The 27,955-nt window shown below is 47.0% G+C and overlaps 1 protein-coding gene across 1 annotated transcript; it reads right to left on the bottom strand.

The window, feature by feature from the left end:
* LOC125706496 (protein naked cuticle homolog 1-like) lies at positions 1–27,955 on the bottom strand. Its single transcript, XM_048973219.1, has 10 exons — positions 27,762–27,955; positions 27,602–27,634; positions 27,283–27,422; positions 10,545–10,602; positions 7,497–7,603; positions 7,170–7,265; positions 5,296–5,443; positions 4,610–4,691; positions 3,533–3,660; positions 1–2,957 (listed from the first exon to the last, which is right to left on the bottom strand). The coding sequence occupies exons 1-10, from the start codon at positions 27,784–27,786 to the stop codon at positions 2,428–2,430; spliced, it is 1,347 nt and encodes a 448-aa protein (XP_048829176.1). The 5' UTR covers positions 27,787–27,955; the 3' UTR covers positions 1–2,427.

The following is a 27,955-nucleotide window of genomic DNA, read 5'->3' as shown; positions in this document are numbered from 1 at the left end:
TGACAGGACTGCATACACAGCATCTGTTATTTTATTAATATAAATAAGCTTATACTTCTTACAAGATTCGTGAACATCCTTTCCACAGTGCTTCAAATACAGTATTTACATTAGCTTTTTTTTTTAATTGTAGTTACATAAACGCAGGTTAACCTAAATCAGTGGTGGTGTACATCTGAAAGATTATTGGGGGTTTTGTGAAGTATTTACCAAGGTAACAGTACAATATCTCAGCATGAAAACACAAGCTCGGCTTTTTTCCATGAGACCATGAGGGCTCGTTGTATTATGGGAACATGGGTACAGCGGAGTCTGCTTCAAATCCCTCAGGGTCCCATGAGACTCCAACCTTGGCCGTACCTATGCGTCACGTCAGTTTAACCCCTGAATGAATGATCTGAGATGATGATGAGAAGATCGAGAACTTCTGAGTGAAAGCTCACCGGTTTGTAACAGAACAGCTGACATTTAGATACTTCCTGAACCCTGTCCAACCCAGTGGGACGAAGCTCAGGGAGACTGCGGACACAGTGACGACGGCCCTGAGCCAAAGAGCGGCCAGTTCTCCTAGTCCTGCACCCTGCTGATCAGAAGCTCTGGTTTCCTTCCAATTTATCAACCATCAACCACCCAGTGGCAGCCATGACCCCCCCCCCAATGATGGTGTGTTATGGAGGTGCTTTGTTTAACATTTTTCCATAACAGCTATTAATAAATGAGAGCGGATTCCGGGGGGAGATTCCATCTGAAGGGCTGGAGACCGTATCGGGCCGCAGTCGCGACTCCCCAGCGGGGGTGCCTGGGGTCCCATCGGGGTTTCTCCAGCCGACAGCTCGCAGCTGCGGGAAGCCGTCGACTTTCACAGATGGCAGGACGTGCAAGGAATTCCTGTGGGGGGGGGAAACGGCCGTGTTTCTACCCCTGCCTCCGTCCCGGCTGCGGCGGCTCGACCCCCACACCTGGCTTGGATCGCCACGCACCTGTTTGCCGCTAGAAGCCATGGGAGGCTGGACATCCGATACCGCGGGGGGCACGCCGTAAACGCGGGCCTCGCTGGGGGCCCATTCAGCCCCAGAGTCCATTTTTAGAGCTTGGATCCAGGCGTTGGGGACGATAATAAATGGAAGGTGGTGCCAATGGCACACGCCCTATCTGACGAGGGAAGGATGGGTTCTTATTGGAGGGTTCGCATGACAGGGCCGCCCCGGGAGTGAGTCACGAACGGTCAGGAGGCCGCCTGTGGGACCTGGCGGCTTGTAGCACCGACGGGATCAGACAGCTGGCGTGCGACACTCTTCCGTGTCCCTGCCAGCCAATCAGAGGCAGAGCCTGCTGCATGGCTACCCGGTGACGGCAACGGTGACAGCTGACAGCCGGGAGAGGCCTCAGTCATGCACTGCTCAGCGGTGAGCTGTCGGCCTGGCTACCATTCTCCTGGTCGCAGGCAGCCAGCCGAGGTCGGGTCCATCAGTCAGTGGGACGTCCCTCAAGGGTGCACTGGGCAGTCCAACATGGCTCAGCCCGCTACAGCAGGCCAGCGGTCCCACAAATAACAACACAATAGCAAATACTGGAGTCTGACACTATACAGCTCACATCAGCCATAGGGAACCACAGGGAACTTAAAAATACCTGAGCAGAGGCCTCCAACACTGAAAGAGTCAGGCGTCATAAACGGTTCGACTGTATAGTTGCACCTAACTTTGAGGCAAGAAGTGGTCTTCAAGAGCAGCTTCGTCGGCATTGAGGAGAGTAAGAGATTTAGAAGCCTGTGTATAAAATTCATCACAGCACCCATGACACGAGTCTATAGTTACAGGACAGGTGCGACACGATCGCGAAACGGGGAAAGGGACCCACAACGAGGCACATAAAACGTTACTCAAAATTACTTCTGAATATTAATAAGTGTGATAACAATCATAATATCTGAGGTAGCAGCTATTTGGGGGCTCCTTCCGGCCGTCATCCTCACGCTCCGTTTTGTGTTCAAGTCCGGATGTGACCTTCACTTCTAAAGGGTTCAATAATGTCCCCAAAAAACCTACAGCAGGACTTTCCCAGGGATGGGCTGTCACCAGGCTCACCTGTTTCTCCAACAACCCTGGGCTTTCCTCCCACCCCGCCAGAGAGCCCCCATATGGTCACAGCAGCAGGCCGTAAGCCCACTTGCTGGGGTTTCATACTGGGGGGGGGGGAGGGGGAGACAATTGCGGTAGAACTTTTGGGCAGACTGGTATATCTTAAGTCTCTGGGCCCTTTTCGCAACCACATTACAACCACCAGGAGAACTAAAGACGAGGGCCAAGGGTGCTGACCCCCAAGATCTTGCCAGCGCGGTCACACCCCATCTGTGGGGGGGCGCTAGTTCTTGCTGCCATCCCCCCCCACCCCCCAGTTGATCTTATACAGAGTTTGACTTGCAAATCAGGACTGGTAGAAGTGATGATAGTGATGGTGGTGCTCGTGATGGTGGTGATGTTCATGCCTCTGCACCACGTGGCTGCCCAGCCCCCCCGACAGCTCTCGGACCTGCTCCTTCTCCAGCAAGGGTCCCGCCAGCCCCAGGGAGCCCAGGGCCCGGTACCCTGGCTGAGAGTCCCTGGCCCTCTGCTTGTGCCGCTTGTGGGGGGCGGAGGGCTGCTGATGGGGGTTCTGGCAGAGCAACGCCAATGGGGCAGGGCCCCCCCGGCTCCTCAGGGACCTCCCGGCGGCCTGAGCAGGGGGCGCCCGCCCGTGGTTCTTGGGCGAGCGTAATAGGTGCTTGTTGGGGTCCTGGGGGCGCTGACGGGGGCACGGGGTCTCTGAGGATGGGGGGCCATGACTCGCTCCCTCCATGGCCTGCGAGCGCCGATGGTGCGAATAGGAGCGGCCGTTCTCCGGCTCGTGTGAGCGAGACCGCGTCTGATTGGCTGGCCGTGCCTGGGGTTCCGCCTTGGCTGGCTCTGTGCCTGCGCCTGGACAAGGGGGAAAGTCAACATTCAAAACATGCACAGCTCAGTATAATTAACACTGCTAATGCCCACCATCATCCATCTTCCAACCGTTTATCCTGGTCAGGGTCACAGGGGAGACCTGGAGCCTGGCCCAGGCAGCATAAGGCACTGGGCTGGGGTAACACCCTGGATGAGATACCAGGCTATCACAGGGCACACAGACACTCACACAAAGTTTTTGGACTGTGAGAAGAAACCGGAGTAACTCCACTGAGAAATGAGTGGGATTCAAACCTATAACCCTGAAGGAAAAAGAGAACATTACCAACCACTGAGCCCTCATGCTACCCCCTCCCCAGTCCAATAAAGCAAACATAATTAAATACCGCATCCTCAGAAATATTACATTAATCCTGCCAGGAAACCTTTCTGCACGCAAAGCTTGTACAAGTTTTATTTTCTTCTTGGTTTCTTTGAACACGAAAAAAATAAAAAAGAATTCTTAAAAAGTAACATGTTTGGTTTATTCAAATAAAATGCAATTAAGGACAGTTGTTAAGTGGATACAGCATGACGGGGGTCAGCCGGCAACCCACCGGAGCTAAAACGGGATGTGTAATTCTCAATGCCAGCCAGGTCCAGGTAATGGTTCCGACGCTCCAGGTTCTCATCCACACAGTGCCGCAGGCAGCCCGGCTGAGCATGATGGTCACTGCAGTGTCGCCTGGGGAGGGGGCGGGGGCATCATTTTTGTTAACTGGTAAGCTCTCCCACAAAAGGTCGAAGGGCAGGCGGTTTGAGGAGGAGGGGGGGGTTTTTCCATTTGTCCACTCGAGTCGGCAACAGGAATTGTAAACTGTTGAAAAATAAAATAAACGCCACTTCTCACTCGTCTCCCAACAGCTGCTGCGAGCAGACGGGTCGGCCCAGACACCCTGGACGGGATAAACGACAAGCATTCTGTCATGGCAGCGACCCGTGTGCACGGGCCAGATCAAAGAGCAGCTGTGTGGCTATCAATAGCGGGCGGGTGGCATCTCTTTGGGGACAATCCTGCCCTTCATTTCAGCCGTCAACAACGTACCACCCGAAAGGTTTCCAAAACATTCCTTAACAATCGTGCTCTGATTCAAAATTTGGAAACATTTCCCTTCCAGGAAACACTTAAACTCTATGTTGGCTCGAGGGGGCTCCGACCTCAAGGCCTTGTGGCGCTGGCTGTTATTATGAGTTAACACTGTCAACGTATCAACACAGGGATTCGGCTTATTGCCAGGCACTTTTTGGCTGGTTAACCAGGGCCACTGTCCCTCAAATTCTATCTGCCAGGAAATCAAGTGCAAATTAGACTTGTTTTGTTCTATACAAATATCCCCCAAATACTTTATAGCGCCTTTTGGGTCTGTCTATCATCAGGAAAAGCACGCCCGGTTTAAAACGTCAGACTGCCAAAGGTGTTTGACTTGGCTGTTCTTCACACATCATTTGCACATTTTACCGTCTCCCAGTAAATGCCAAAATCAGCATTTTGCTTAATGGAAAACCCAACTTAATTTTTTCCTCCACACAGGGGTCAGGGGGTTAATATGGTAAGGGTTTGTTCATGGTGCCAGGGCAGTAGGCACCATAACCTTATGGGTTTCAAGCCCAAATAAGAGACAAATGCTCCATACCTGAGAGGAGCTCGGGACTTCTTGTCAGTACTTTTAGGATCTTCGGTATACTTGTCAATCTTCTGTCTGCCATGGCTGTTTTCTGCAAGAGAAGACAGCGTTAGAACAAGCACATACTCGCAGTGGCACTGAGGAACACATATCCCAGGATCCTCAGCACAGAGGCACCATCTACAAAAAGGAACCTGCGCTCAAAGCCACTGACTTTGAAGATGAATTCAAGAGGAAAAGAAGAATAAACAATGGGTTTTCTTATTATCAAGGCATAGTTTTCTTTCTAGTCTTTATTATAAAAAGATGGCAGACATAGTTTGGAAGTATGATGACTGCTCTTTGTCAAAGGCTAAAAAGTACCCAGAATAGCAAGTAAACTAACAAGTTTGCGCTCAGCTTTTTTGAAACGTAGCTTAAGAGTTTAAAAGTTGAAAAGTTGAGTAACTGAGATGGATTTTCCTTTTCCTACCACCCTCTCCGGTAAAAGCTCTTGGGTAAAACCCACTGCCGTTATCAGAAGGATCATGTTCGGCTCTTAAAACTTTCCTTCATCCGAACACAAATGAAAATCAGCTCTGTCGCTGCCACATTCACGGAAAACAAACGCCCTCGTACTGGCGCTGATGGAGGGATGGGATGAATCTGAGCAGCTCCGTGGCGGGGGGGCCAGTAGAGAAGTAGTGGGGGCCAACCTGGTACAGGCAGCGGAGGGCTCTTCCAGGTCTGGCTGGGGTCAGGAGCTACGGAGAGCTTGACGCGCAGAGTTTTACTGGTGCTGGGGGAGTGGTTCACAGAAGCATCCACCACCTCATAGATAGTGTGCAGCAGGCTGCTGATGTCCTGCAGGAGGCCAAGACAGAGAAAGAATCACTCAGATCCTGCTGCTGTTCTCTGACATTTAAATGAAACTACCGCATTAGTACAGAAAGGACATCTATTGCTCTGAGACTGAGACTGCCGGACAGTAAGCTAGGTGAAGCTTGGGTCGCATCATGCTAATATGGTATACCGTGGTATTTTGTATCGCGGAGGACTCCTTTACGGCAAATTTTATCATGGGGGAGAGCGGTACATCTTAAGTCTCTGGACCCTTTTGACAACCACATCACAATCACCAGGAGAAGTGAAGACCAAACTTGCCAGCCCCCAGGATCCTCCCCGGTGTGATCTCACATCAACCCCCCTCCCCCCCAGCTGCCAAGATGTCATACCAGGATAGCGCCAATGTTGAAAACAGTCATCCCGTGGTATCGGTGGGGGATTTGATCCAGACCCCCCAGTGGATATCAACATCTGCAGATGCTCAAGTCCCTAATATAAAATGGCGAGATATTTGCATATGACCTATGCACTTGCTCCTGTGTACTTTAAATCATTTCCACATTACTTATAATACCTAATCCGATGTAAATGCCAAATAAATAGTTATACCGTATTATTTAGTGAAAAAAGGCTGTACGTGTCCAGTACAGAGACAGGTTAGACCAGGGCAAGCATATTACACACACTTTGATTCAGTGTGGTACTCGATGCGTGATAAATTCGAGTTTTGCCTTCTGGAATCCAACCCCCCCCCCCGAATATTTTCGATCCAGGGATGGTTTAGTCCACGGATGCGGAATCCGCGGATATGGACTGGTGACTACCATTAAAGCACCCCGTGGTATAATGTCTAGTCGGTATGAGGAATAGATGCCGCCCAAACATACCGCAAGTATCTACTAAGTCGCCTTTTATTTATTTTTAAATATTATTTTAAAAAGGGTATTTAATGAGTTCAAGCTATTGGACTTCAAGCTACTTCTGTTTTTGATTGACAAAATAATGCTTCAGTTACCAATTATTTATCAATTGTGCTAAAGGGTTTTACTTGAGCATATCTCACTGGTGCTGGGGGGGAGAAACAGACTTTTAACTTTAAAAAAAAAAAAAGCATTAGGTTTAATTATTAATGTTCCCAGACTCATTTTGCCCCCACCCACCACCAAAGTAACACCAACTCTGCTACAAGCCACAAGATGCCCCCCCCCCCCAGCTGTCACACCAGAGCCCAGCACCACGGGCCGATCACGGAGCTAAGCTGTTTTGCACCAATTAGCTCTTATTCCGACGGGGTATCTTAAATATGGCTGCTTCCCTATCGCCTCGACCCGCTACCTCCAGCATGAGGAACCATCAGGCGGTCTTTGGGGACAGAGCTAAGATGCGTTTTCCAACAGCAGCATGAAATGTCTCTTCTGTCATTTCAGGGTTGCTGGGGGGCCAGAGGCGACGCTGGGGGAAAGCGCAGAGCCCGGAAAAGGGGCAGCTTTGGTCTCGTCACAGCATTTCAGCCACTTCGCAGAGAAATGGGACTTTCTGATTGCAGTCTCAGATCGCCAAAGCAGGCTTTGCGAGAAGAAACATTTCACAGCATTACCGGACCGGAAGGCTGGTCAGCTTAAAACAGATCGGGACACTTTTCACGAGTCGTACTGATATTCAGAAGGCTGCCAAGTGACAGTTCAGGGCGGCTGAGCACGTTAACGTGCAACGTGCTAGCAAATGTGTCCACGAGGGCTCTCACCTCTCTAGTGACCTTGCCACTGTTATCAAAGTCATACAGGGTGAACGTCCACTCTTGCCTGTTGTCGTCTTCCAATGACACAGCACACTCGAGCTCCTGAGGAAACCACAAAATTATGTGGATAGACAGATTAGGTAGATTAGACAGAGATTAGACAGATTAGAAAAAAACAGACTGACAGATAGATTAGACAGACCAATAGATAGGTTAGATAGACAGACAGACAGACAAGCAGACACAGATGATATGCGCATCCCTACTATGTCTCTTCCACAGATGAGGTGAGCAGACCCCCCCCCCCCCACCCCAATCCTTAGCCACACTCACTTCAAATTTGAGCTGTTTCTTGCCTCCCCCAGGCACAGGGTTCTTCCTGTCCTCCTGCATCTTGTCCTGAGTGCAGCAGCTCTCCATCTTCTCCGGAGGTAACGCCACTGCACAAGAAAGACCGCATGTTGGCCAAGGGAGAGAAACCGTTTCATCTCGGACAGAGAAACCAGGGCGAGTAAAGCGAGGCTGACAAGCGCGGCTCAGTTAGTCCATCCAAGTCTTCCTGCCAGCTGAGAGGAGAAAAAAATAATGGTGGGAATGTGTCAGCTCTAAATGTCTCCGTTCGATTTCAGAATTCTGCTTTGTCGAAGATCGAATGGAGACCAGCTCTGCAAAGCGGTAAGGTTGGTTTTCAGCCACAGGTAAAAAAGTGGCACATTAAATTTGCCCTCTCGATTTCCCTCTGCTGCACTTTGAAGCTCTATTCTCAAGCTCTGCTGTGCCTTTTGGATAAAGATCTGACAGCTCTGAAACAGAATCGCTAATTAATTAGCGAAGTTTAAACCGTGTTTGTTGTATTAGCCAAAAGGCCAGGCGAAACAGCTATATTTCATCTCCCTGCTCTGCTCTCTGTACATCAAAGATCCTGTCCTTTCCCTCAACAGAAAGTCTGAGGAAGAAAAAAAAACATCTTGGAATGCCTCACCAAAATCAAGGCAAACACCCCTAAGACCTCTCTAAATCATCTAAGACACAAAACAACCAATGCAGTACTGTTTACACTCAAATACTCCATGCTGCAGACCCCACTTTAGGAAAGAATGATTCTGGTAGTAACAAAATGTCCAAATAAAATCTACTATAACCTCATTCGAAACATTTGACCCTCCTTCTGATATGTGCAAAGCATCAACACTATAAGAACATGAACAGCTTCATGCTTGGATAGATCCTAAGATTCTGGCATCATAAATATGTGTTTTTCTACCCAAGACCCCAAAAAGAAACTCTACAGCATTTGTTTACTGTGTCCAAGACCAAAGTGCCATTTTAGCACAAGGTCAAGTCTTAAAACTATCATTCTAACAGAGACCATTAACTAACTTTTTTCCAATTAGCAGACACTTTTATATAAGGTGACATACAATTGAGAACGCAGGGTCAGACAGTCGCTGGAATAACTGGGAGTTAAGGGCTCAAAGACTCGAAACTGAGATCACTTTGCCGACCCTGGGATTTGAAATGGTGACCTTTCAATCACCGGCAAAGCAAAGTGTCCCAACTCACTGAGCCACATACTGCTCCCCCAAAATATAAAGCATCGCATTGGTTGGGAAACGAATGCAAGGCGGTGAGAATTCTACCACTGAGCCATCAGAGACCAGGACAAAGTTCAAATCTTGAGGAGGTCTGAAGCCCGTGAAAAAATACAATTAAAAGTTGTTAATGGAAAATACAGAAAGAAAGCATACATGTATCCGGGGGAGGTGAGGGCAAAGCCACAGATATCTTTCTGGTATCTCCTTTCTTCTCTATGACTTTACTAGACTGATTACTTACTTAGGAAGCCATCCCCAAAGGCAGAAGACTTCCTGCCTTTCTATTTACACTCTTGCCTTTTGATTTTTGAAAGGAAGGTGGATTGGCGCGTCAAAAGAACAACACACACAGCCTCGGCTTCTCTCAGCTACACCCCTCCCTCCATTCTTTCAGCCTGAATGCCACCACAGCCCCCCCCCCCATTCACTCAACCCTTCAGAAGTGCAACCTGAGCCCCCGCTGCCGGGCCTACAGATGCAGAAACACGCTCAGTCTTTCCTGGTCCCCAGCTGAGGTCTTTCCATTCAGCTAACCGAGAGTCAGGGTAACAATGCCCCCCCCCCCAACACTGCTCCATACAACCAGTAGGACTACAGCACCAGTTACTTCAGACACTGGTCCAGTAAATCCAAGGGTTTAAGCCCAGCATGAAAAACCCCAAACTGAAGATACAGACATTTACTTGCTGAATCGGAAAAAGAAGTGGCGTGTTGGCTTGGGGGCAAGGATATCAACTTCGCACCCCCAGGGCTGATTCCTTTCCCAGCTGTGTGTTAAGTTATTGCAAGCTTCCTCCCACAGTCCAAAGATGCATAATATGGGTGAACTGGTGTCCTTAAACTGGCCTTAGTTCCCACCACATCCCACCAAGGTTGTACGCCCCTTGCGCCAATAAGCCATTCTGGATGAGCACCGAATAAACCCCAAGCGGACTATGGGATTCTGGGAAAATTATCATCATGCAACATCCTTTGGTGCAGCACCTCCTTCTCCAGGACAAGATCGACCGCAGTCTTATTGGAAAGAGGGACTCCTTATGAGGCCGGCATCAGCAGCAGTGTACTCACTCGTGCCAGCGAGTCTGACGGACACCATGATATAGATACCCTCCTGACCAAGCCTTGAGGGCAGAGAAGGGGCCGAGTGCCGCGACAGAGGCAAGAACGTGGCTTCTGTCAGTCAGCGGTGTTTCCTGACTTCCTGTTAGGCCAGCATGCGGGGACGCACTGGGCGCGATGCACCTGGGTCTGCTGAGAGCTGCTGGAAGATCTTTTTATTTCAGAGCAGGGTGCAACTTTTGGGCTTGAACACCCCCGCCATTGTTACACAGGCTGGATCGGGGGTGGGGGTTGGGGAAGCAGGGGCTGGATGGTAGATTAACTAGCCCCCCCTCGCCACAAACCAGCCTCTGCTAGGACTGATAAGAGGGGTCCGATGCCAGAGGCCCCTCCCTCTGCTCAGCCTTTAATCCAGGGGCGACGCAGACGGCTTGGAAAAAAAAGGGCCCAGATTAAATGACAAGGGCTTAGAGTGGTGCTTCCCAATCCGGTCCTCAGAGAACCACAGACGGTCCACGTTTTTGCTCCCTCCCAGCTTCCCATTGTGGACTGCTGGGCATAGAGCAAAACGTGAACCATCTGTGGGTCCCTGAGGACCGGGTGAAAAAACACTGGCTTAGAGAGAGTGAGTGTATAACAGCAGAGGAGGCAAAGGGGAAACTGGGGAGCTGCAAGAGGGCCGCCTATTCACCCATCGGCACATTTCGGGCACCTGAGGACAGCCTACCTTCTAAGCTGCAGTGTGCTTCGCTGATCCCCTCACCGCAGCCCTCATCCGAGGCTTCCTGTAGGGGACGACATTACAGCAGACACTCAATGAGCTGAGATCCAGTTTACGACATTAGCACAATACATATAAACACAGCATGGACAGGTCTGTAGCTACACCGGCCTCCTTTCACAGCAGCTGGTGCGACCGTACTGTGAAGGGCATTCAGGTCCACGTGGGCCCTGCACACACATACTGAAGGGGGCGCGATCCCAGTGCCGGAGGGGGACATGAGCGGGAACCAGATCAACTGGATCAGGTATCTGCTTCACTGCTTCCGAACACCCTGCCTGAATCCAAGTGAAAACCATTACAGCCCCCAGCCCCTACCAACACCCCCACTTATGAAATTGAAACCCGACTTCTAGGGTCTCCCATTGCCCTCCCCCCAAATTCCTGATCCAAACCACTTTGGCAGTCTCATTCGTCTTGGAGAGTACACAAGAGCTGGTCACCAGCCTTCTAGTGCATAACCACGCTGGCAAACACTTTTCCAGCTTATAAAAAACAGAGACCCTTGCTGGTACAAACCTCAATCCTATTTATACACATAGCCATTAATTCTGTATGTGCAGCTGAAAACCATGTACATTGTATACACAGAAAGCCACTCACATTTCCCAAAAAAAGCACAAAGACTCAAGAAAGGTGCTATATTCCCCAAATATTTTCCTGTTGGATTTTGGTTTGGCTTAAAATACGAAAGCCAAGGGAAAAAATGCCCTCCCCTCCAACAAACTGGTTTCGTTCAGTATACCCACCCCTGAGGAAATATTTGTGAAATTAAAAGGCACGGAATTGTTAAAATACTGCCTTGGGACAGAAAGACAAATTCTGGGATTCGTCTAAGTAAACAGACAGGATCCTTTAATAACCACATACTCTGCTAAAGACATTTATGTGGTTGCAATTCCTGAACAGCTTCTAATACACCAACGAGTCTGGCATAGGGACTTAAAAAAATGTAAGCAGGAGGGAATACGTAATCTCCTGTACTACCCCCACCATTATGGACAGTATTCCACAAAGAACCTCCGAATGAGACGTCTGGCATGGAACTGTCATTAATTCGGAAAAGCCAAGGTCAGCCCTGATAGGATCATCACTGCTGCAGTCCATCTCCTCCAGGTCTCCCAGTAAATATAGTACTAAGCATCAAGATACCTTATCTGGCTACTATTCAAAAACCATTACAGCCCCCAGCCGCTCCCAACACGCCCACTTATGAAATAGAAACCCGACTTCGACTAGGGTCTCCCATTGAATTACATGAATATAGCCGCTGGAATCATCATCTGGGGATCAGGGACACTTTGGGACAGATACAAACGGACCAGCACGCTATAGATTAAGACACAAGGTGACCGAAGAGCCCCAGTGCCCTAGACCTGGGGGACTGTGTCACACAGCATGTTCACACAGACCCCCAGTGGGTATCAGCCATCAGCCTGGATGAGTAAAAAGCCTCCACTAACCAGGTACAAACCAGCGGCCTTAAAAGGCAGTTCTACCACAAAAGCTGAAAATCTGTACCCAACGTTCCTGACGTCACAGATCACTCAAAGTAACGTAAAGAGGAAAATGGCCACACACCCCACATGGGCGGCGGACATTTGTTATAGATAAATGAGCTCAAATCAAGAGGGGGGGGGGATATGAGAATGGCTTGTTTAGCAGATGTTTAGCCGTGATGGACGGCAGCTGAATTATTATCAACTTCAGCAGAGTTTCCACGAGGCCTGGAGACTCCTCCACAGGCACTTCTCGTTGAAGCTAAGCAGAGATCTTGCGATACTGGCTTCAGGAAGCCTTCCCTTCATTTGGGTCATTGCTGATTGGGGAGGGCAGCACCACATAGTAATGTGCTAACACGACATTTCCGCGGTCCTCCAAGCTAAGCTGTAGACGTGAGTGTGAGTGTTGGGATAGAGGGCTGATGGGCATGACGAACAGACCCGGCACCTGCAGCGGTTACACCTGCGGCTTTGACCTCCATGCAGTGAAAATAAAACCTGATCATCTACCCACAAGCTGGGCTGCTCACAGTGCAGGCCTGCTGCTAAACAGACTTGGCCGTGATCAGAAGAGAACAGGGCGAGAACAAGCGGCTGCCTTCACACCGCTCTGGAGCCGAGCCAAAGCGTTTGTCCGTTCCGTCTGAACGTCACGGGACAGGACACAAGAAAGCGGGTGGATCTGAGGGCAGAGGGGGAACCGGCAACATCGGAACACACAGTAAGGTAAGGAGAAGCGATACCATAGTCAGTGAGCTGACAGCAGACAGCGAGGCGAGTGCTCTGTGCCCGTGTCATTCATCCTAGGAAGATGAGAGTCTGTACTCTTCCCTCAAAAATGTATTAACTGCACATTTCTAGAATTAGTTTAATTGAGAGGGGAAAAATGGTCAAAACATTTTTAAATGATGAATTTCCTTGAATCCGTTTGCGAAGAGAAGTAGATTTGCTGACTTTAACCGAGTGCCACGCAGACAGAGACTTTGATGAGATGCCCTCAGGGTGAAAAATGACCAGTGTAATGGGGGGGGGGGGGGGGATTAATTACTTCACAGGGTTCAGATACAAGCTGAAGAACTCATCTCTCTGCATGAGGAGAGGCACCCAATTCGGACTGAGGCTTTACTGCATAATGAAAGGCAGTTAACAGGTAAAAAAAAGCACCTTCCTTAACATCAGAGGTACTAAAAATTATTTTCCAGACATGACATTTAACAGGTTCTGTGGAGCCAAAAAGAATGTTAAAAACTCCAGCTGCTGCCAGAGCCTTCAAAAGCCCTGGCTCTGTGTCCCCCTTATGTGCTTCTGCAAGTCCCTTCATAAACGAGAGGTGATTCACTTCCACAGAACGCCGTGTGTTCTATTACAAAGTAAATCCTGGAGCTGCTCCTAGCCTGTTTTATTTGGCGCACTTCAGCAGCCGTGCAAGTACAGAGATGTAGACACCAACAAATGAAACTAAGAGGCCCACAATGAGAAAAGAGCGAAACCCCCTTCGCTTAGGAACGAGCGAATGAGAACTTCCGACAAGACTGTGGTTTGGGTTCGAGCGCCATTCGGTGTCAACATGGTATTTCATGTAGGCTGGGGGCACAGAGGGAGGCCAGCTGGAATCTGGTCAGCCTTGATGCCAGGCCCAGTGCTGATGGGACAGCCTGGCTACACCAGGCCGGCACAGAGGGCCAAAACGTCAAGAGCGGAAAGATGCCAGCCCAAGGGATGGTGCAGAGTCCTGCAGTGCTGGGGGAGATGGTGAGAGTGTGTGCGTGAGCGTGGGAGCGCGTGCCGGTCGACACAGGTCCCGTCAGCTGAAAAGCCTGCACAGGACAGTGATTTATAGAAGCGACGACAGCCTCCACTGATCTCTCGCCAGGGCTCACTGCTCACTCACTTTAGTCAGAACAGTACCAGGGAAGGACACACACACACACACTCACATTTCATACCTTGCACTCATCCAGAGTATGTCCCAAATTCAGGCCTAGCTCTCAGTTTTACTGCCCTTTACGCCACCTGGATCTTCTTCAACATTCAAACAGTTTCAGTCCAAAACATTCGAAAACCGCATGTTTTTGAAGAGTGTGCTAAACACAGTTAGGTCTCCACAGCAGCTCTATGCCATGATGTCAACGATACCTCAGTGACATTCACAGCACACTGGGGAAGGAATCCCAGCCCTCCAGAAATGAATTTCACCACCGCATCCTTTATACTAAAGGCGTCTGAGGTGGCAGCCGGGAAGGCATAATCCCGCCCTAATACACCTCACCCACAGCAGCTTCTGTCTGTACTAAGCAGATAGAGTGAAGGTAAATCAGGGCAGCGAATCAAGCAAACTACTGCTAAATGATTCCTCACCAGTTTGGTAAGCAGAGGAATCAGTGAAGAAAGTCCATAGATGTAACACGCTGTTCATGATAAGGTGATATGGTAAACCATGGTATTTTGGGAATACCGCAGCGATTTGAAATCTTGGCAGTAAAACTCAACGCGTGTGGTGGTCTGGAGAAATTTATCATGCAGGGAACCCACCACCCCCCACACCAAGATTTCAAAACAACAGAAATATAACATTACTTTTTGAAAATACTGTCGAAATACCATATAGTATCGTGTCACAGTGTTTGGAAGGTATGACGGCATGAAAAGTTAGACAACACCCAAGCCATTCCACAGATACTCATGACCTATGCCTGTCCTGCCGTGTCACACTCTCCATGCACAGCAAGAACACCAGAACACAGGCAGGTTAAACAGCTGGATCCCTCTCATCGTTATCTGGGGCAAAATGACTGAGCTTCTACACATCTGCCAACATGAGCATTGGCAGGGCAGAGTCCCGCATGGTTGGCTGTACATAGATGGATATGGATAAATCAGCCAATCCAGTGTCCTTCAGGGTGTGTTGATAAAACAGCGGCCATGACGACAGTGAGACCCCGCCTACTTTCCCAGGGCAAACACGCCCACTCCCAAAAGAATCAGTGAGTCATCTCCACCCTTCCAGAACTGTGCAAACACACCACTGAAAAACTCCCCAGGATGCAGGCGCTTGATTCAGCTGTTTATACAGACACAAGAGGAGCCCGTAAAGGCAGATAAAGTTCTTTTAACAGCTCAAGGTGAAAATTACTAAAGAACTTAGTTTAAAAAATACACTCTTTAATCCTTCACGTTTAGTCAGATTTGGCATTATAAAAAATACAGTTTTAAGACATATTCTTTAGAATTAAAATACTGAGTTCATACTTCACTATAACTTGCGCCACATTTGAAATGATAATCAGAGGCAATTAATTCTAATAGGTTACACTTAGTTTAGCCGAAATCGCACGAGCTGCATTTCGCCAAAACCCCGGCGAGTTAATTTACTTCCATTAGAATAAATCGGTTAATATGCTACAAATGTTAAATAAAAATATGCTGTCGTTTCATGAAGGATTTTTAAAAGGTATTAAAACACGAGTACCGAACACAGTGAGACTACAGTGTGAGAGGTACTTTGCGGTAAAAAGCATACCTGAGATTCTCATTTCCAGCACTCCTAAATCTCAGCTGGACAGACGACCTCGTGCAAATTTATAAAAGTACCTGTCATTCAGCAAGAGAAACCCTCCACATGAATGCAAACGAACTCAAACCCTCCGAGCACCTTGGGTTTGGCTAAGTAATCAACACCCCTATTTTTGTCAGAAGGTCTTCTTGTGCAGTGCGGCCCAGCCCCTCCCCTGCCCACACTCCACTATTTGTGTTTTTCCATGACCTTCCCTGGAAACCTCTTTCTAAAAACAGTGCTATGGGAATTCCTCATCCCATGATGCTTTGTGTGCTACTGGGAGCACAGAGACAGGTAGGAGGCGCTGCTGCTGTGTGCCTCTAGGGCTGTAGGTTCAAATCCCACCTCCACTCTGCATGTGTGGAGTTTGCATGTTCTGCTTGGGCCAACCTGGCTCCCTGCCACAGCCCAAAGACATGCAGTTATGACAACTGCCACCTATAAATTGCCCCTTGTCTTCTTGGCATTTTTTCCAGACCTGCCATGACCCTGACAAACAGTTTGATGGTGGACGGATCGAGCAACGCGACAGCCTTTGAAGTGTTAGAAAACGTAGCCCATCCAGGATGTTAAAACCGAAGTGGTAGTCCTATCTGGTATGCCATGCGTGCACTTGTATCGCTTATCTGTGTCATGCTAAAAAGACCATGGCTTTTTGTGTTGTTTAATATGGATTGGTAGGAATTGGTAGGAAACTGCATTACAAAGTATAAAATTATAAAACCTCAGATTCTAGCTTTTTATTCGTTATAAATAAAAAAGTCTTTACAATTCCACCAACCACCCGGGATCCATTACCTTTCCATCGCTTAATCCTTGTTCCGCTGTTAGGAAGTCAGTTAAAATGTCAGGAGCACAGTGTCTAAGTCTGATAGCTGCCTGGTTTTGTCATTTTACAGAATCTCAGAAATCAACCCTTAAAAGGGTTAAATAAGAAACTGCCCTCAATATTCCTGGTCTCAGTCAATAAATCCAGTCTGGAAGCTTCTTTTCCTACAGGACATGAGGACTGGGACAGAGATGAGGTCTTTCCGTCAGTCGGAGTAGATTTACGGTTCCCCCTGGTCAGCCAAAAGCCATGAATCAACAGTATTAGCCTGTTAGCATACATGAAGTTCATTAGAGATGAAAAAGCACTATGGTGATGGTGGAGTAGAAGGTCTCAAAACGACTGGCAAGCTTCATCTCAACATCAAACTCCCAATTACGACCAAGAAGCTTGTGAGCAGTTCATTCCTGAGGCCGTGACAGAGGGAGGTCGACCTCAGGATAATTAAAGGGATGCAGGTTTACGGAGGTCGACCCACATACAACCATCAGCTGTAGCGAAGTGAGAGGGCTCGCGCTCTCCCCACGGCGAGAGGCAGTGAGTTGGCCTGTTACTGTGCCTCTTTAAACCCCTGGACTCATTCTACATCCTTCCAAAGATGCAGACAGACCAGAAGTACGTTCCAGCAACCATCTTTTCCAGGGGTGGCTCGGCTGATCACCTGAGCAGACCCAGGATGACCCACAGAGAGGTCTGCCACTGTCGTCAGGGTCAACCCAACGACCTCTCCAACGGTGTTCTTACACAGACAGCACAATTTTCCACGCCAACACAAACGCGTCGTCACAACTCCTGCATGTCTCAGCTTTCATTTGCCCTGGTGGGCCGCTTGTGGCCGAGACAGAAAGCCGCAGGGGCGTGCCCCATGCGACAGAACGTGGATCTCGACCATGTACTTCAAAAGTTCTCAGCCCCTACAAACCACTGGGGGGATTTTTATACCCGTCTTAAAAGAGAAGCTTCTCAAAAGGTCCCAAACGGCACAGGGGCAGCGACATAAGCCACGTGTGAGTAAGGTACTAAAGACTAGCCTCCTTCATAGCCCACCCCCCCAAGAGAACGCGAAAACATGTCTCTACCTCGGCTGCAGTTTTATTCACGCTCAACCAGCATGAAGTGTAACAGTAATGGACTTCAAAGCCACCATTTAATCCCAGCGGTGTCCACAGAATCCCATGCGGAGGCTCCGGTCCACTGGTGTCCCCGACGCTCTGGAAACAGCAAGGAGGGGGGGTATCCATGTGACCGGAGCATTAGAATCAACACAGCTGCTAAGTGGGACAAAAATAAACGGCAAACGTAGAGGAATGAGAAAAGCACCGATAAACAAGAAAATACAACCTTAAGAAGTGCCACAGATTTTTTTATGCAAAATAAAGGAGGTTAGGGGGCTGAGAACAGGCCAGAGTCATGCTGGATCAGCTCAAGCATGACCGCCAGAGGAATGAGGGATGCTGCCTTGCATGTGAATTTCGGAGAATGACATCAGAGAGGAAGTGGGGATCACATGACCACCGATCGGGGACATGGGCTGAACGGCTAACAGGCAGCTCAGGTGTAGGGCTCCCATAATCAAGATACGGGGGGGGGGCTTTGAGCCCTCGCTGGCACATGCAACTTTATGCCATCAGCAAAATGTAATCCCACTAAAAGGCATCTACTCACCTGGTTGAATCTTTCATGACAGTCATATAGCAGTACAAGTGAATAGAGAGAAGGCAAAGGGGAGGGGGGTTAAAATAGATTGGTGCTAATAGATGGAATATCACAAGCAATACTGCCATTATTTAATCCTGAGAGAATGACATGCACTCCTGTCAGCATATTGCAGTTTCGTTAAAGAAAAGAAAGAAATCAATCTTTAGCCACATTTAGCATATTATTAAAGTTCCAAAACTAATAAATGAAATAATAAATGAATGCTAATGCGAGATGAAGACCTTTGATCTTCTTAGCACTTTCAGACACTGCCACACATAAGAACATAAGAAATTTACAAACGAGGAGGCCCATCAAGCTCGTTTGGGGAGAACTTAACTAATACATCAAAGTTGTTAAAATTTTAGCTTGTGCTACACTAGCAGGAAGACTATTCCATACTCTAACTACATGCTGTGTAAAGAAGTGCTTCCTCAAATTCGTTTTAAAATGTTCTCCCGCTAATTTCCACTTATAGCCACGAGTTCTAGTATTTAAACTAATATTGAAGTAGCCATTTGGCTGAACAGCATCCAGACCTGTTAGAATCTTATATGCCTGGATCATGTCTCCCCTTAGTCTCCTTTGCTTGAGGCTAAACAGATTCAGCTCAGCTAACCTCTCCTCATAAGACATTCCTCTAAGACCAAGAATTACTCGTAGTCCTACGTTGCACCTTTTCCAAGGCAGCAATGTCCTTCTTTACCTTACATTTATCTATGTTAAATTTCATCTGCCAGGTATCAGCCCAGTCGCTAATTAAATCCAGATCCTGTTGTATCCTCTCCGCTGCTAGATCAGTATCTGCTACACCACCCACAATGCAGATCAGTATATATCCTGAAGAACCTCAGTGGGCATATGGATGGGTGGGCAGGTTTCCCCACCCCAATACAAGCAGTCTGGTCCACCTCCCTCTCCCTCAAAGGCCACCTTCAAGGCCCCTGCGAGCGCACGGACACCATACGGCGGGGGGCGATTATAACAAACAAGCTGCTGGTGACTATTTACATCCCAAACCTGCGCCACATCACAGAGCAGCGCTTCTCAAAATGAAGGCATTCAGGGTCGGTCTCAACTGGATCACCAACATCGGGATCCGGCTGGGATCAGATCTATAGCTTCACAAAGCACCTTTTTCAGCCAAATGTTTACTTCTGCTATATTTCCAACAAAATGTACTAAACGTTCATATTTTGAACATGAAGCGAACATGATAAACAAGGATTAAATCAGGTTCTCCCTCCAGATACAGGTATTGCAGGTTCCAGAAAGGGGAACTGGATGGAACCCACTAGCGACCCCTACTGACTGGCCGATATGAAATCCTCAGTATCTAAGACAAGGGAAGGGAACCACAAGCAGGCCGTTCCCTGCACCACCTCGCTTCTGCCTCCCTGACCCGAAATCTCACTTTGTTTCATCATCATGCTCCACTTCTGGAAGGCTCTAGAGGCAACAGAGATGCAACAGTCAGAGGGAGGCTGGTCCTGAAACACCCGAGCCAACTCAGTGACTGCCAACGATGGTGGGGGCACAGGACCCGACCTACCATCCAACTACGGTGTGAAATTCATAGACAGGAACTGCACAGGATCCCTTCTCCACCAGCTGGTGCCAAACCAAACAACATGCAGATGAATCCAGTGAAGGAACATGAGATAACAGATACACTGGAACATCTGAGTGTCTGTGCAGTTTAAAGATGGCTTCCGGAGGCAAAATCTTTAGATGTTTTGTAAGGTTCAAAAACGTGGGCTTATGAGTCCAACACAATGTTCTAACCTTAATTCTATGGTGAATATTCCCTTCAATCCTGCCACCAATATCAAATTGGAATTTGACTGGAGCACTTTATTACACAACATTGAACAGTTCAATCTGATTCTTTTAACATCGCCAGCACAGAACCTCCTTAAGCCGGAAACTCGGCCGGACAGTGAGACTCGGAGGTGCCTCACTCCTCCTGATCATGGCGCAGCGTGAAGATATTTTGGAAAATGAAGCAGAAATCTCAGCTGCTAATCCTTTCGGGATTCTGAGCACATTCTCTGGGAAGGCTTTGATCTCCACAGCACATCCGCAGAGCCGAGGCGAGACGCACGCCACCACGCCGCTTTCCCGCTACCTCCCGGGCCTCAGATGGCTCATCACTATTTTTACAAACGTTCACGCGCACTGGCGGGCGTATGCGCGCGCACTGGCGGGCGTATGCACTGGTGTACACACACACAGCAGTCCACGCAGACATATCAAAGCACATCCACTAGCAATCCGACTAACATGGTTTGCCATGCCGTTCTATGCCAGACATGGACAACAGCGTAAAAATAAATTAAAAAAATAATTAACAATCATGCCAAACAAAAACAAATAAATAAACAAATAGATAGAAAATCAGCCCAATGAGAATTATAAAGGTTGGGCCAGGCAGGATATTTTATTATGGTTTTTACACTTCAGTTAGGGAATCAAACTGGGGCAAAGTTAGAAACATGGTTTTAAAAATATATAAACAGCAATGGTCATGATGATCAACAAGCAAAGCCCGGTACATTGCCTCTAATTAATCTCCATGAGTAGTAATCAAAATGCCATCAAATAAAAATTATATTAATCAAATAATAAATTACTAGTATTAAAAACAACACCCTAAACTTCTCCAAGTATAGTGTATCTTATATTTATTTACTTTGTTTACCACTTGCCTATTTGTTACATGTCTTTCTCTCGTCTGCACTGAAAAAAAACTGGAGCCACGTCATCTCGTCTCTCTATGTACCTGTACAGTATATAGCAGAGATGACAATAAAGTTTACTTTGACTTTGAACTGCATTTAGAAATATTGCCTAAGAGAAGCCCTACTCTCCCAATTCGGGCTTACCTCACCTGAAAGCAATGGGGGTCTCCGCTCCCCCACCCATCCAATTCCCATAGCTATTTATCCAATTCAGGGCTGCAGCGAGCCTGCGGCCAATCCCAGGAAGCACCAGCAGGAGACAGAAGACACTGAATCCATCCCAGGGCATGCAGTCACAGCAAATTCAGCTAAAAGGCATGTTTTGGGAGTCTGAGAAGAAGCCAGAGGCGTAAAGGCATGTATCTCCAAGCACGCCAAGGCGAGCTGCCATCATCTCCTTCTGCGTCCACATCTCCGGTAGCTACCAACCAAGCCATCATCCCCTTCTGCGTCCACATCTCCGGTAGCTACCAACCAAGCCATCATCTCCTTCTGCGTCCACATCTCCGGTAGCTACCAACCAAGCCATCATCTCCTTCTGCGTCCACATCTCCGGTAGCTACCAACCAAGCCATCATCTCCTTCTGCGTCCACATCTCCGGTAGCTACCAACCAAGCCATCATCCCCTTCTGCGTCCACATCTCCGGTAGCTACCAACCAAGCCATCATCTCCTTCTGCGTCCACATCTCCGGTAGCTACCAACCAAGCCATCATCTCCTTCTGCGTCCACATCTCCGGTAGCTACCAACCAAGCCATCATCTCCTTCTGCGTCCACATCTCCGGTAGCTACCAACCAAGCCATCATCTCCTTCTGCGTCCACATCTCCGGTAGCTACCAACCAAGCCATCATCTCCTTCTGCATCCACACCTAAAGCTCCCAATCAGGCATCCTGGCCAGGGTCAAAGTGAGCTTGTGAGGGTATTGTTAAATTAGCAATGACAACTACAACGAGACTAAAGGATTTTAGAGTGCAGATAAAATTATTTAGCGTCAGACACGTCAACTCCAGATTGCAGAAAAATCCATACACTGTCAGAAAAGGAGTACCCTTGCTTGTCACTGGGGCTGTACACCAGTGCAGGGTCTGTCATTTGTACCCTAGTTGTAGGTAAATGTACCTTTTAGTCTAATTTGGGGTACAGAAATGGACTCTGAGGAACATCCCAAAGGTACAAATATTAATGTACCTCCAATGGCACAAAAATGTTCCAGAGTATATTTCTGTACCTTTAAAGGTATACAACCTACAGCGAGGGTACAGCTGCCAATTGTTCCCTAGCCATGGGATAAGAGTACCTTTTAAAGGTACAGAAACAGACTGAGGAACATTTCTGTACCATTGATGCTCCGCAGAGTCCATTTCTGCACCTTTAAAGGTATATAACCTACAGCTAGGGTACAGCTGCCAATTGTTCCCTAGCCATGGGATAAGAGTACCTTTTAAAGGTACAGAAACGGACTGAGGAACATTTCTGTACCATTGATGGTACAGTAATGCTCTTTGTATCTTTGGGATGCTCCGCAGAGTCCATTTCTGTACCTTTTAAGGTACAATAACCAGAGTACAGCCCCACTGAGAAGCAAAGGTACAATTTGTTGCCCTTTGTTCTGAGAGTGCGGCCCACGAGGCTGCCAGCCCGCTCCGCGCAGTACCTGGCTGCAGCTGATGAGTTTCAAACAAACCGCATAAATTTCAGCACAAGCTAATTTTTTATTACAGCCAGTGTGGCTACTGGCCAGTGGAATGGATAGGATGAAAGCAGCAACCGCACATCACGACGCTCCGATGCATCCCAGCCCCAGAGTCACATTTACTCTGCAGCAACGTTTCTTCGCCTCGGGAGAAAGAAGAAAATTATAATAATAATAATAATAATAAAAAAAAAAAAAAAAAAAAAGCTATCCTTTGACCAGAAGACAGTCTCCCCAAAGGCAAGTCATTTTCTTTGAGGACTACAAACTTCTCAAAGTCTCTTCAAAGAGCAACAGGAGCATTCGGCAAGGGGAGAAAGCAGAACAGCATGACAGGGAGCGGGAAGACGACGCCATGGAGCATGAAGGGGAGCAGATAATAGGAAATTCTGTTTCATGAAGGTGATGTGCCTAGGAGTTTACCGCAAACACACATAAAAAAAAATAAAAAAAAGCGCAAGAATGTGGGTGAGGTGCCAACATCAAATGCCGCATTGGGTACAATGGAAACAGCTAGTGCTTTGTGAGGGTTTAAAAAAAAACGGAGGGAAAAAGAATGAAAACCTGCTGTGTTTTTCATACGAGGTACCAAGAAATCCTTTAAAGGTTTCGTTCGGTCCAGAAAGTTTTACAGTAGCATTTTAGCCTAGCGTAGCGGAAAAAACCAAGTGTGACATGGGGACCGGAGACCCGATGGCTGCTTTCCCATCACCCTGCCGTTGTAAATCAATTGACGGCATTTATATCTTTTTTTGATAGGTTGTGCCCTTAGTGCCCCTGAGCCCCCAGTGGCATTTAATAGGGCGACCCAATTGGCTCCATCCACCAGTCTAAAGAGCGAGGAAGCAAGCCGGGTCAACTCAACGATGTGGAGGAGGTGCATCTAACCCAACTTCCAGGGAGGAGAGCTATTGAATTTCAAGCCATCCAGTTGCATGACCCACTTCAAATGTAGCCTTATTTCATCAGCAGCGACTCACGCAGCTTGTGAGTGAATGTGAGAAACAGATAAAGGGAGAGAGAAAAGAGGTAGGATTTGGAAGGATAGGTAGATTTTAGGGTGATCTATTGGGAAATGGAGAGATATTTATGTGAGGAAATCTATGGCATATATATTATCCAACTTGTCAGATCCCCAGCTTTAATACCAGCCTAGGAACCACAAGCCAGCATGAAGGAACTGATTCATTGAGAGAGAAAAGATTCCAGGACTGAAGCAGGAGAACTGAAAAGTGCACAATGCAGAGCTGAGGAGGAGGAGCTAAGAGTGAGCAGAGGTCCTAGTTTGTGGGCCTGAAAGGGACAGACATGAATTGCAAACAGGTGGAGTGCAGGGCTTGGGAAACATCACGGGGGGGGAGCATTCAACGGCGCGGGCGGCAAAGCCTCGCACATGGCGTCCGGGTCCGTTCCGGGCTGGCGGCGGGGGCAGCGCGACACACAGGCACCAGAGTGGAGACCTCCTCGGGGCGCAAAAACATTCCTCACATGTTCTGGGAGTGGGGGGTGGCTGGGGGGGGTTGAATGGGGTGGGGTACAGGGTTGACAGAGGGACAGAAACACTGTGTCCAGAATCTCCTGTGGGGAAGACCCACATAGGAACCCCACCACCAAACACTAAAACTTGTTCTCATTATTTTCCAATGTCCAAAAGTCCAAACTTAATAGCAAAAGCAGGGAATTGCAGATCTGAAGCAAATAAAATACTACAATTTAAAAGTGCATCCCATCCAAGGAATACCCCACCCTTGTGCCCTCCGTGGCCAAAATGAGCGGGTAGACGACGGATGATAAATCGATCACTATTATATTTAATTTCCTAGCAAAATAAGTGGACCACTGGAACCCCAGTTTAGCATCCAGACTCTCTGTCTCCAGGATAACAGCCATCCTCACTTGGAAATGCATGACAGAAGGCTTGTTTATGCTCCATATACGCAGCTCAGCACCAGAGATTAATTTACCCAACTCTAACCACTACTTAACACACTCCTTTGAAAGCTAAAGAAAACATTCTGGACAGTGTAACAGAGTACATGAAAACAAACATATTCCATAAAGACCCATCAGTTTCATAACTACATTTTTTTGTTCAGGGAATGAAATAATACTTTATTACAAAATTCCAGCAGACAATCAGAAGCATAAAACAGTACTACTAAAAAAAGCTGGATTCCAGCATTTCAAATTCAAAACTATAAAACGGTATTTCAAGAGTTCTCTTGCATAAGCAGGGATCTTTCCTATCTGCAATGTTCGGTTTATGCACTTTGACGACAAACCAAAAGCAGAATGTGGGGTTACCTGCTCGCTCCTTTGCTTTCAAGAAAACCCAACCGTTTAAAAACAAATTTTTTTTAAATACCTCAGAAAACCCACTGAAGACCAGACGTCTCAGTTTCAGTAAGACCCAAAAAGAACCCGCCCAGCATTTAACAGACAGGACACTGATTCAAAACTACCGCTAAACAACTGAGAATAAACATCTTTCCATACAGCCGCTACCTCAAACTGTAGACGTCAAACAAGCACCCTTATTAAACATGTATAGACAGTCATCCTGTTCCTAGAAGCGGTGGTCTTCAGTTATAATGGCCCACTTGGCAGAGCCAAGCTGCTTGGTCCTGTAACTACACACCAGTTACACCTCCTCTGCAGCTCCTTATCGTGGTCACTCCGTCTCCCCCACTGTATAAAAGCAACGAAGGACTCTACAGTTCCCACAGACTCGCCCCAGGTTTCGTGGCAGGTGGTATGGTGCAGGCACATGAAAGAACCATTTAAGATTCAGGACGTTTTACTGGCCATGTGCAATAAGTGCAGTAGCACGCACACTTGTTCAGCCACAGCCAAATCAAGGGATGACACTGGGCAATAAAACAACAATGAACTAATAGCACAGAGAAGGAGAGTAACACTTTACTGTTCACATAAAGCATCAAGTGCAGTAACATCTCAGTGCATAACAATGGTCCTTTGTTCAGCTTATTCATACGTTAATGTTTTTAAAAGAATTTGACAGACAGACCAATCTATGACCCGGGGTAACATACAGGATGTTGGGTGTAGGATATGCATTGTTAGCCAGGCTGGGTTTGTTTGTCTCTGTAACAGCAGTTAGTGGGTTATTTCCTGACTCAGGCTTGTGTGAATGGTCACACGTCTTCAAATAAACAGTGATGGACCAGTATGGAGACACAGGCAAGTTTCCTGGGCCTGGAAGGTTAACTTTGATAATGGTGAATAAAACAAGGGCAACACACACATGGAAAATATTCAGAGGCCTCCAGAGATGATCTCCCCTGCACATCCTACAGACAGTAACATGTATTTTATGCAAGTATATTATAAGGCCAGCTTATACAAGTGACGGTTTAAAAAAAAAAAAATTCAGAAATCCAAAAAATCTGCTTTGGTTCTTGCTGCCAGGAAGTCTTAAATAAATATTAAACTCGGATTTCAGAGCATGTGTGTGTTGTGAAGTTTTAATCAGGAGGTGCTAAGAGACTAGACCCCCCCACACACACACACTTGTGATCAGTAGTATATGCACATACCATAAAACATTCAGGCTCAGCTAAACACCCTGAGAACACTGACTGCATTAAATTTGGTTGATAGATTAACACCGAGATATCAGTCCATCAAAATAACATTTAAAATGTACCACTGGCTCAATTTGTTTTTTGGCAAAACGTATATAAAACTACATTTTCCATCCACTGTGTCAAGCTCTCTTCTGTTCTTGAGATCTAACTAATTAAAAATCACAAAAGGCTACTCCGCTTTCGGGGATTGCACCCAAGCAATACGCCAAAGATGTATACATTAGAAATCACGTGAGAGCGCTTATGGCCTATTACAATAAAACGGCACTTTGACATGTCATGCCTTTTGTAAACGGTTAATATAAAAGCATCCATAAAGCTGCGACTGATGCTATTTTAAAAAATGCCAAGTTTTATTTATCAACTAAAGATATTAATTGTAAAATGTCACTATTATCTCAGTTGAAGGTAACCATGAAACATACAGCTCAGTTAACTTAAGGTACACTGGGCTACAAGGATCACCCATGATTTTTAACAATTTGCCTAAAGATTTAGCCTAGCTGACAGTAACATATGTTTAATTAAGTAAATTGTATTACAATCGCAACTTTCATACACGCGTATGAGATTTTAAAACTTTCTGATAACGATTATCAAAAACGTTCTTTCGCCAGCAAATGGTCGCACAAATAAGCCCTGTCCATTTCAACTAGGAAAACTTGCCATTTTAGCCTAAAACAATCAAATCAAATACATCAGACCATGATTTTACTAAAGGTAATGTCGGGGATCACCAAATACAGGTAATAATGCGTAATTATAAAATTATGGGTAACAGTCCCGATTTTCAACCATAAAAATGAGGTAACTGAAATAAGGTAAATGAAAGATCTGAAAACATTCATTTGAACAGTTGAAACATTACTGAATGTGCTTTCTTTTACGTTTTAGGGTTATAATCACTTTTTCAATCCGTTTCCCATGCACAAGTGACTTCGCAAAAACAGCTTATTGATGGCCCTGGCATCTTCATAAGCCCTAACCCAGCTGTAATATGGTTAAAGCAAAAGCAGCCCATGTGTAGACACAGATAAATCCGTTAATACTCACTCTTGTCGACAGATCGCAGATGGTTTTCTGCTGGCTGTCCCGTTGCTCTATGTGCGATCCGGTGCAGTAGTATTTCTGCTTAATGATCCAGTCGTCGATCCCTTTCCTCGCCAAACAGGCATTCACTACAAAGCTATCGCCTAAAAATACCGCAGAAGACACACATCGGCAATTACGGGCGCGAAATATACCGTTTTTATTAAGTCAATCCGTTTTTCAAAAAGCCGAGCGGACCTGATTACTCGTCAACAACGCTGGACTTTGAACGCAAGTTACTTTGCGCGATCAATGTAGTAACTTTCCTTCTCACTTATCTTACCTTCAGGGCTCTCTCTCGGTTTACAAATGGCAGCTTTTCGAGAGAAAAATGCAGAAATAAAAAGAAAAAGGGAAAAATGCATTAAACGAATATAAAGTGAAGACATAAATCAGCCTAGAAAGACATAACTCATTCGACGGGGTAAAGCAGTGAAACATACCATGCTTTGAATGAAGTTTACCCATTTCTCCGCATTGGGTTTAGATTGAAAACCATTTGATAAGGACTAATAATCCAGAAGTCAAATACGTCCTCGCGCTTACGGCCGTAAGCAAAAAGGAGTCAGTACATCCTACGACGACAAAGTCCTGAAAGTCTTTGATTTCAAAGCAAGCCGTAGCTGCCGTCTCTCTC

Source organism: Brienomyrus brachyistius, chromosome 13, assembly GCF_023856365.1.
Source record: "Brienomyrus brachyistius isolate T26 chromosome 13, BBRACH_0.4, whole genome shotgun sequence".
Lineage (NCBI taxonomy): Eukaryota > Metazoa > Chordata > Actinopteri > Osteoglossiformes > Mormyridae > Brienomyrus > Brienomyrus brachyistius.
Note: the sequence above shows the minus strand (reverse complement) of the source record. Positions and strands in the feature narration are given on the sequence as shown.